A 9,942-nucleotide genomic window follows, 5' to 3' on the forward strand; every position below is an offset into this window, starting at 1 on the left:
ATTCAACCGACATATCCTCACCAGCACACTACTCCTGGATGGCAACGGATAACTACAATACCTAGGTGTTCGGCTAGACAAATTTCTTCTTTCCAGACCACAGCAGCTCAATCGTACCACCGGTTTATCGCGTTGCCAGTCAAGTGAAGGAAGCTTTGTTGCGAAATAGGAAGCCGATTCTAGATTTAGTTTTTGATTGGAGATGCTTAGTGTGAGTCTGGAAGGAGAGTTTACAGTCTAGCCAGACACCTAGGTATTTGTAGTTATCCACGTGTTCTAAGTCTGAGCCATCCAGAGTAGTGATGCTGGATGGGCGGTTAGGTGCGGGCAATGATCGGTTGAATAGCATGCATTTAGTTTGATTTGCGTTTACGAGCAGTTGGAGGCCATGGAAGGAGAGTTGTATGGCATTGAAGCTTGTCTGGAGGTTAGTTAGCACAGTGTCCAAAGAAGGGCCAGAAGTATACAGAATGGTGTCGTCTGCGTAGAGGTGGATTAGATAATCACCAGCAGCAAGAGTGACATAATTGATGTATACAGAGAAGAGAGTCGGACAGAGAATTGAACCCTTTGGCACTCCCATAGAGACTGCCAGAGGTCCGGACAACAGGCCCTCCGATTTGACACTGAGCTCTATCAGAGAAGTAGTTGGTGAACCAGGCGAGGCAATCATTTGAGAAACCAAAGCTGTTGAGTCTGCCAATAAGAATGTGGTGATTGACCGAGTCAAAAGCCTTGGCCAGGTCGATGAAGACGGCTGTACAGTAATGTCTCTTATCGATGGCGGTTATGATATCGTTAAGGACCTTGAGCGTGGCTGAGGTGCACCCATGACCAGCTCGGAAACCAGATTGCATAGCGGAGAAGGTTTGATGTGATTCAAAATGGTCAGTAATCTGTTTGTTAACTTGGCTTTCGAAGACCTAAGACCTGCAGGTTAGGATAGATATAGGTCTGTAGCAGTTTGGATCTAGAGTGTCTCCCCCTGTGAAGAGGGGGATGACCGCGGCAGCTTTCCAATCTTTGGGAATCTCAGACGATACGAAAGAGAGGTTGATCAGACTAGTAATAGGGGTTGCAACAATTTTGGCAGATAATTTATGAAAGAGAGGGTCCAGATTGTCTAGCCTGGCTGATTTGTAGGGGTCCAGATTTTGCAGCTCTTTCAGAACATCAGCTATCTGGATATGGGTGAAGGAGAAATGGTGGGGGCTTAGGCAGGTTGCTGTGGAGGGTGCAGGGCAGTTCACCGAGGTAGGGGTAGCCAGGTGGAAAGCATGGCCAGCCGTAGAGAAATGCTTATTGAAATTCTCAATTATCGTGGATTTGTCGGTTGTAACAGTGTTTCCTAGCCTCAGAGCAGTGAGTTGCTGGTGCTCTTATTCTCCATGGACTTTACAGTGTCCCAGAACTTTTTTGAGTTTGTACTGCAAGATGCAAATTTCTGTTTAAAAAAGCTAGCTTTCCTAACTGCCTGTGTATATTGGTTCAATAATGTCTTCATTATGTTTAAGGGCTCTTGGAAGATTAGTCCAAATGGGGACTAAAAGAGATCCAAATAAAATTAATCAAATCTTTATGAAAGCCTTTCACATCACAGTGTGTGACATGACCGACGACGTGGATACCGGCGTCACCACAGCAACCACCAGGCGTCAGTATCAGCGTAAGCAAGGATAAACATCAAGGGCGCGTTCGTAAATTCACTTGGCTGGTTATTTAGGTTGTGTTCGTAAATTCAATCTGGAGTGCCAGAGTGAGCTCAGACTGCTCCTGGACGTTCATACATTTGTTTCTCTCTCGGAGCGTTCAGAGCGCCCACTGGACGCTTTGGCTAGCAGTCAAGCACCCAAGCTAACTGGCTAAAGGTGGCTAAATTGCTAGCTGCTTCAAGACACAAATGAAAGAACACCTCACTCTAACCATTGTACTCGTCATAGCAGAGTAGATTAGGCTTTTTTTCATGTTATCTAGAGCGTTTGTGACTAACTGTGCTGCTGGCAACAATTTCATAGTTTTTTTGCCAACTTCTACTGACCGGTAATTTTCTATGGGTGTTGCACGTTCGTAAATTCATCAGTTATTCAGCGTTCTGGCACAAATCCAGATAGCAGATGTTCTGAAAGAGCTGCAAAACCTGGACCCGTATAAATCAGCTGGGCTTGACAATCTGGACCCTCTATTTCTGAAACTATCCACCGCCATTGTCGCAACCCCTATTACCAGCCTGTTCAACCTCTCTTTCATATCGTCTGAGATCCCCAAGGATTGAAAGCTGCCGCAGTCATCCCCCTCTTCAAAGGGGGAGACACCCTGGACCCAAACTGTTACAGACCTATATCCATTCTGCCCTGCCTATCTAAGGTCTTCGAAAGCCAAGTCAACAAACAGGTCACTGACCATCTCGAATCCCACCGTACCTTCTCCGCTATGCAATCTGGTTTCCGAGCCGGTCACGGGTGCACCTCAGCCACACTCAAGGTACTAAACGACATCATAACCGCCATCGATAAAAGACAGTACTGTGCAGCCGTCTTCATCGACCTTGCCAAGGCTTTCGACTCTGTCAATCACCATATTCTTATCGGCAGACTCAGTAGCCTCGGTTTTTCGGATGACTGCCTTGCCTGGTTCACCAATTACTTTGCAGACAGAGTTCAGTGTGTCAAATCGGAGGGCATGTTGTCCGGTCCTCTGACAGTCTATATGGGGGTGCCACAGGGTTCAATTCTCGGGCCGACTCTTTTCTCTGTGTATATCAATGATGTTGCTCTTGCTGCGGGCGATTCCCTGATCCACCTCTACGCAGACGACACCATTCTATACACTTTTGGCCCGTCATTGGACACTGTGCTATCTAACCTCCAATCGAGCTTCAATGCCATACAACACTCCTTCCGTGGCCTCCAACTGCTCTTAAACGCTAGTAAAACCAAATGCATGCTTTTCAACCGATCGCTGACTGCACCCGCTTGCCCGACTAGCATCACCACACTGGATGGTTCCGACCTTGAATATGTGGACACCTATAAGTACCTAGGTGTCTGGCTAGACTGCAAACTCTCCTTCCAGACCCATATCAAACATCTCCAATCGAAAATCAAATCAAGAGTCGGCTTTCTATTCCGCAACAAAGCCTCCTTCACTCACGCTGCCAAGCTTACCCCTGTAAAACTGACTATCCTACCGATCCTCGACTTCGGCGATGTCATCTACAAAATTGCTTCCAACACTCTTCTCAGCAAACTGGATGCAGTTTATCACAGTGCCATCCGTTTTGTCACTAAAGCACCTTATACTACCCACCACTGCAACTTGTATGCTCTAGTCGGCTGGCCCTCGCTACATATTCGTCGCCAGACCCACTGGCTCCAGGTCTCAGCTCACTGGTCTCAGCTCACTGGTCACGATGGCAACACCCATCCGTAGCACGCGCTCCAGCAGGTGTATCTCATTGATCATCCCTAAAGCCAACACCTCATTCGGCCGCCTTTCGTTCCAGTACTCTGCTATATATATATATATGCCATTTAGCAGACGCCTTTATCCAAAGCGACTTACAGTCATGTGTGCATACATTCTACGTATGGGTGGTCCCGGGAATCGAACCCACTACCCTGGCGTTACAAGCGCCATGCTCTACCAACTGAGCTACAGAAGGCCAACACCTCATTTGGCCGCCTTTACTTCCAGTTCTCTGCTGCCTGTGACTGGAACGAATTGCAAAAATCGCTGAAGTTGGAGACTTTTATCTCCTCACCAACTTCAAACATCAGCTATCTGAGCAGCTAACCAATCGCTGCAGCTGTACATAATCTATTGGTAAATAGCCCACCCATTTTCACCTACCTCATCCCCACAGTTTTTATTTATTTACTTTTCTGCTCTTTTGCACACCAATATCTCTACCTGTACATGATCATCTGATCATTTATCACTCCAGTGTTAATCTGCAATATTGTAATTATTCGCCTACCTCCTCATGCCTTTTGCACACATTGTATATAGACCCCTTTTTCCTCTACTGTGTTATTGACTTGTTAATTGTTTACTCCATGTGTAACTCTGTGTTGTCTGTTCACACTGCTATGCTTTATCTTGGCCAGGTCGCAGTTGCAAATGAGAACCTGTTCTCAACTAGCCTACCTGGTTAAATAAAGGTGGGGGGAAAAAACGAGTGCTCTGAAATTGGAGTAGATATCCAGAGTTCATTTACGAACGCACCCGAGAGTGCTCTGAAATCTGAGTAGATTGCCACAATGAATATACAAGCGCACCCCTACTCCGATTTCAGTACCACAACGCAGAAAAACTAGCTAATGAATTTATGAACGCACAACACCTGTTGAATATTACATATGTATCAGGAAAAAAACGTTATTAAATTGTTGCCAGCAGCGCTGTTACAGTCACCAACTGTCTAGATGACATGAAAACAGCTTAACCTGCTCTGCTAGCGCGAGTTAAATGGTTAGAGTGAGGTGTTCTCTCATTTATGTCTGGAAGTAACTAGCAAGCTAGCCAACTTTAGCCAGTTTTCTTGGGTGCTCGACTGCCGTTGTGAAGTCAGAACGCTCGGATCAACCCTAATCCTCGGCCAGAGCGTCAACTGTGCGCTCTGAATTTACGAACGAACAATCTGACATTTCTCTAAATTTACGAACGCACAGAGCGTCCAGTGCAAATTTACGAACACACCCCAAGTTGATCGCGAGGCAGCGGCAGGTAGGCGACGTGATAAAATAACATGATAATGTATGCACATATTTTGAGCTGCTAATCGTGGATATTGCGTTTACTTTATAAAACCGTATCTAATTAGTAGTAAGTAAAGTCGTTGTTAACTTCGCATCCAGTGCATAGTTGACAGCATATTTGCGAGAAGGTTCAAATGATTGTCTTACTAGTGGTCATGTCAGCTCTTATGTCATGTTTATGCCATTGTTTGGCTATATCCATGTCATAATGAGGTGTTATTGTTAACCCTTTGACTTTGCACTTGTCTCCCAATGAAGAAATGGTCTGTGTGCACTGTGTTCAGAGACATTTAAAGGAAAGTACAATAACCCTGTGGAGGCTGCTGAGGGGAGCAAGGCACATAATAATGGCTAGAAAGGAGCTAATGGAATGGTATCTTACACATGGAAACCATATTGTATGTATTTGACACCATTCCACCTCTTCCACTCCAGCCATTACCACGAGTCTGTCATCCCCAATTAAGGTGCCACCAACCTTCTCAACAGTCATTTTTGTGTTATGCTTCAGCAACTCGCGTATCCATGGCTACCCGGATGATGCAACTCGCTCAGCCCAAACCCAGCCTGCTCCGATTCCCTGACCGGTACTGCCACACAAACACACACACACACACACACACACTGACTGACTGACTGATTATTTTCCTTCCAGACGGTCAGTCTACTGGCTAGATGAACTCTCACCTGAAAGAAATGGCTCCACCACCACGTTTGGTAAGATCACCCCACTCTCTTTCTGTCCCTATCCCTTTTTCACTCTCTCTTTCTGTCTCTATTTATTTGACCTTTATTTGACCTTTAGTTAACTAGGCAAGTTAGTTAGGAACAAATTATTATTTTCAATGACGGCCTAGGAACAGTGGGTTAACTGCCTTGTTCAGGGGCAGAACGACAGATTTTTACCTTGTCAGCTCGGGGATTCGATCTTGCAACCTTTTGGTTACTAGTCAAACGCTCTATGATGTTTGTTGTGGATAATTTACTTTATAATCACCTTTTTAATGTTATTGTTTTTGTTGTAGAGTTGACGCCCCACTGGTCCCAGCTGTGTGGCAGGAAGCGGCTTAATTCTGGGTTCGAACAGAGCAGGTAACACTTCATAATGTTGTACAGTATGTTAATGATGTGTATAATAATGCATGATGACTCCTCCTCCCTCTCCAGGTTATCTCCCCAATGGGAGGTCAGTGTAGCAGCTTTGAGTGCCTATCCATCCAATAGAGTGTGTTCTCTGGCTTTGCCCCGCCTCCCCACCATAAGCTGGGAACCTGACCGCCCCCTACTGGCCTCCGTGAGTACCACACACATCCCTCAATGTATAACCCTCTATCTGTGTGTCTCTCTCTGCATATATCTATCTCTCTTGTTTCCTCTCTTTGTGTGTGTCTCTCTCTAGCTGAGCAGAGTGGTGCAGACTGCAGTAGCCAGTCCTAGGGTCTGCCAGTTGGCCTGTCCCAAGCGGAGGCAGGGTCTCTATTCGCCCCATTCGTCCAAGACCTCACTGGCACTCCCCCACCAAGCTGCAACCTCCTCCCGACTACAGCTCCTCGCCCGTAAGACACTTAGGATACCTCGTGTTTACCTCAGAAAGTAAACGTTTAGTAACGGCCACCCAACCACATTGCAAAGTAAATGCGGTGTTCATTTTTAGCCTGTCTCGCACACACACACTCTCTCTCTCCATTACTCTCTCCGTCTCCTTCCTCCTCCCCATCCCACCTCCCCTCTCCCAGTCCCTAAGTCTGACCACCCCCAGTATGCCCAGGACCGTCCAGTCATCTGGCCAGTGCCTGGGCCAGTGAGGAAGGCAGTAGCCAGTGAGAGGGTGCAGGTCCTTTCACAGCCCAACCAGCGGAAGGCGCTGTTCCAAGGCTACAACCCGTACACGGTTACCCTAGCTGCACGCTCCGCTAGCGCCTCGCCGCGCCTACAGGTGAGCTGTGTTTCTCTCATTTACTTATTCATTTAAATCATTTAATAAAAATGTCATTAGTTTGTCTGTTTGTTTATTACAGGAGCTTTGTCTGCCCCTGCCGCGGAAATGCAAGGGCAAATAGACGAATGCATCTCATCTCACACCTCTACAGTACCTCCAGCCGCCTCTTCTTCAGATACTCTGTCTCCTGTACAGCATGTCCCTGATCACACTGCTTCATAATAAAGACCCTCTGTGATCTCATTGAGGCATGTTGCTGGGTCTTTGTTCTGGTTCAACGGGACCGCTGGCTTTAGAAGGTGGATTGTTTAGTGCTGCGACGTTCAACAGCGTGCTGATCATTCAACTGAACTGAAGTGACTTTTACGAGCACCAAATGGGAGTTACAACGCACATTACATACATAAAGCGAAAACCACCTGAATGTAAAAGTATACCTTATATATTTTACTGTGTAATTGTAGTATGTGACAGATGAAGGAAACCTGAAAAAGGATGTAATACCTTTAATGAATATTCCCTCTCCTGTTAACCCTCTACTGCACATACAGTTGAAGTCGGAAGTTTACATACACTTAGGTTGGAGTCATTAAAACTTGTTTTTCAACCACTCCACAAATTTCTTGTTAACAAACTATAGTTTTGGCAAGTCGGTTAGGATGTCTACCAAGTCATTTTTCCAATAATTGTTCACAGACAGATTATTTCACTTATAATTTACTGTATCACAATTCCAGTGGGTCAGAAGTTTACATACACTAAGTTGACTGCCTGTAAACAGCTTGGAAATGTCCAGAAAATGATGTCATGGCTTTAGAAGCTTCTGATAGGCTAATTGTCATAAGTTGAGTCAATTAGAGGTGTACCTGTGGATGTATTTCAAGGCCTACCTTCAAACTCAGTGCCTCTTTGCTTGACATCATGGGAAAATCAAAAGATTTCAGCCAAGACCTCCACCAAAAAGTTATAGACCTCCACAAGTCTGGTTCATCCTTGGGGAAATATACAAAGGCCTGAAGGTACCACGTTCATCTGTACAAACAATAGTACACAAGTATAAACACCATGGGACCACGTAGCTGCCATACCACTCAGGAAGGAGACACGTTCTGTCTCCTAGAGATGAACATACTTTGGTGCGAAAAGTGCAAATCAATCCCAGAACAACAGCAAAGGACCTTGTGAAGATACTGGAGGAAACAAGTACAAACTGAAAGGCCGCTCAGCAAGGAAGAAGACACTGCTCCAAAACCGCCATAAAAATGCCAGACAGTTTGCAACTGCACATGGGGACAAAGATCGTACTTTTTGGAGAAATGTCCTCTGGTCTGAAGAAACAAAAATAGAATTGTTTGGCCATAATGACCATCATTATGTTTGGAGGAAAAAGGGGGAGGCTTGCAAGCCTGAGAACACCATCCCAACCCTGAAGCACAGTGGTGGTAGCATCTTGTTGTGGGGGTGCTTTGCTGCAGGAGGGACTGGTGCACTTCCCAAAATAGATGGCATCATGAGAAAGGGAAATGATGTGGATATATTGAAGCAACATCTCAAGACATCAGTCAGGAAGTTAAAGCTTGGTCACAAATGGGTCTTCCAAATGGACAATGACCCCAAGCATACTTCCAATGTTGTGGCAAAATGGCTAAAGGACAACAAAGTCAAGATATTGGAGTGGCCCTCACAAAGCCCTGACCTCAATCCTATAGAAAATTTGTGGGCAGAACTGAAAAAGCGTGTGCGAGCAAGGAGGCCTACAAACCTGACTCAGTTCTGTCAGGAGGAATGGGCTAAAATTCACCCAACTTAATGTGGAAAGCTTGTGGAAGGCCACCTGAAATGTTTGACCCAAATTAAACAATTCACAGGCAATGCTACCAAATACTAATTGAGTGTATGTAAACTTCTGACCCAGTGGGAAAGTGATGAAAGATATAAAAACTGAAATAAATAATTCTCTCTTCCATTATTCTGAAATTTCACATTCTTAAAATAAAGTGGTGATCCTAACTGACTTAAGACAGGGAATTTTTACTAGGATTATATGTCAGGAATTGTGAAAAACCAAGTTTAAATGTATTTGGCTAAGGTGTATGTAAACTTCCGATTTCAACTGTTTCCCTCCTGGAACAGAAAACCATATTGCCCCTTACAACCTCCCATGTGAATTGTTTTAAATTCAACAATCCAATGAGGCAGTTTGATGTATCAATTTGGGCAGGGAACTTCTTTCAGGAAATAGAACAAAAACATGTGAGCACATGGTAAGATACATTAAATGTACCCCTTTTTCTCCCAATTTCATGGTATCCAATTGGTAGTTACAGTCTTGTCTCATCGCTACAACTCCCATACAGACTCAGGAGAGGCAAAGGTTGAGAGCCGTACGTCCTCCAAAACACAACCCAACTAGGCTACACTGCTTCTTGACAGAATGCCCACTTAACCATTTACATTTACATTTTACATTTAAGTCATTTAGCAGACGCTCTTATCCAGAGCGACTTACAAATTGGTGCATTCACCTTATGACATCCAGTGGAACAGTCACTTTACAATAGTGCATCTAAATCTTAAAGGGGGGTGAGAGGGATTACTTATCCTATCCTAGGTATTCCTTAAAGAGGTGGGGTTTCAGGTGTCTCCGGAAGGTGGTGATTGACTCCGCTGTCCTGGCGTCGTAACCCAGGAGAAAGTCACACCAATGTGTCAGAGGAAACACTGTACATCTGGCAACCATGTACTGTGCCCGGCCCGGCACAGGAGTCGCTAGTGCAAGATGGGAGAAGGACATCCCTGCCAGCCAAACCCTCACCTAACCCAGACAACACTGGGCCAATTGTGCCCTGCCCCATGAGTCTACCGGTCGCGGCCGGCCCCCGACATAGCCTTGACTCAAACCCAGAATCTCTAGTGGCACAGCTAGCACTGCGATGCAGTGCCTTAGACCACTGCGCCACTCGGGAGGCCCAGATACATTTCATTATTTTGCATGTTTAAAGCTGCAATGTAATTTTGTAGGTGACCTAACAAAATGTACATAGAAATATGAGTTCTAGATCTGCCATTTTCATTGAAAGCAAGTCTAAAAAGTGGTATATCTGTTCTATGTGCAATACTTCTATGCTTTATTTTTTAAAGTTGAGTTTTTCCATCTTTTACTTTGCAGTTCGGCTACTTTTCATTGCAATATCATGCTCAATGAAATACATGTAATTTGATGTAAAATGATGGCCTTGGTCAATG

The 9,942-nt window shown here is 45.1% G+C and overlaps 1 protein-coding gene across 4 annotated transcripts; it reads left to right on the forward strand.

Moving 5' to 3' along the window:
- The first annotated feature begins 4,148 nt into the window (after nt 1-4,148).
- Nucleotides 4,149-6,939, forward strand: LOC124011521 (testicular haploid expressed gene protein-like). Of its 4 annotated transcripts, none has more exons than XM_046324967.1 (8): nt 4,149-4,725; nt 5,193-5,344; nt 5,413-5,474; nt 5,783-5,849; nt 5,925-6,051; nt 6,157-6,313; nt 6,494-6,693; nt 6,776-6,939. In XM_046324967.1, the coding sequence occupies exons 2-8, from the start codon at nt 5,283-5,285 to the stop codon at nt 6,815-6,817; spliced, it is 717 nt and encodes a 238-aa protein (XP_046180923.1). In that variant the 5' UTR covers nt 4,149-4,725; nt 5,193-5,282; the 3' UTR covers nt 6,818-6,939. The 4 variants fall into 4 exon arrangements, with proteins under 4 accessions (XP_046180923.1, XP_046180924.1, XP_046180921.1 ...); XM_046324968.1 differs by having other exon boundaries at nt 4,149-4,470; nt 5,269-5,344; XM_046324966.1 differs by having other exon boundaries at nt 4,150-4,725; nt 5,269-5,344.
- Nucleotides 6,940-9,942: the final 3,003 nt, after the last annotated feature.

The sequence above is a fragment of the Oncorhynchus gorbuscha genome, linkage group LG23, assembly GCF_021184085.1.
Source record: "Oncorhynchus gorbuscha isolate QuinsamMale2020 ecotype Even-year linkage group LG23, OgorEven_v1.0, whole genome shotgun sequence".
In the NCBI taxonomy this organism is placed as follows: domain Eukaryota; kingdom Metazoa; phylum Chordata; class Actinopteri; order Salmoniformes; family Salmonidae; genus Oncorhynchus; species Oncorhynchus gorbuscha.

What these genes read in the sequence shown, in the direction of transcription:
- LOC124011521 (XM_046324965.1), top strand. Translation starts at nt 5,142, where the DNA reads ATGGAAACCATATTGTATGTATTTGACACCATTCCACCTCTTCCACTC. An exon ending in CTGCTCCGATTCCCTGACCG is followed by an intron (nt 5,345 to 5,412) that starts GTACTGCCACAC and finishes TTTTCCTTCCAG; the next exon opens with ACGGTCAGTCTACTGGCTAG. An exon ending in GCGCCTCGCCGCGCCTACAG is followed by an intron (nt 6,694 to 6,775) that starts GTGAGCTGTGTT and finishes TGTTTATTACAG; the next exon opens with GAGCTTTGTCTGCCCCTGCC.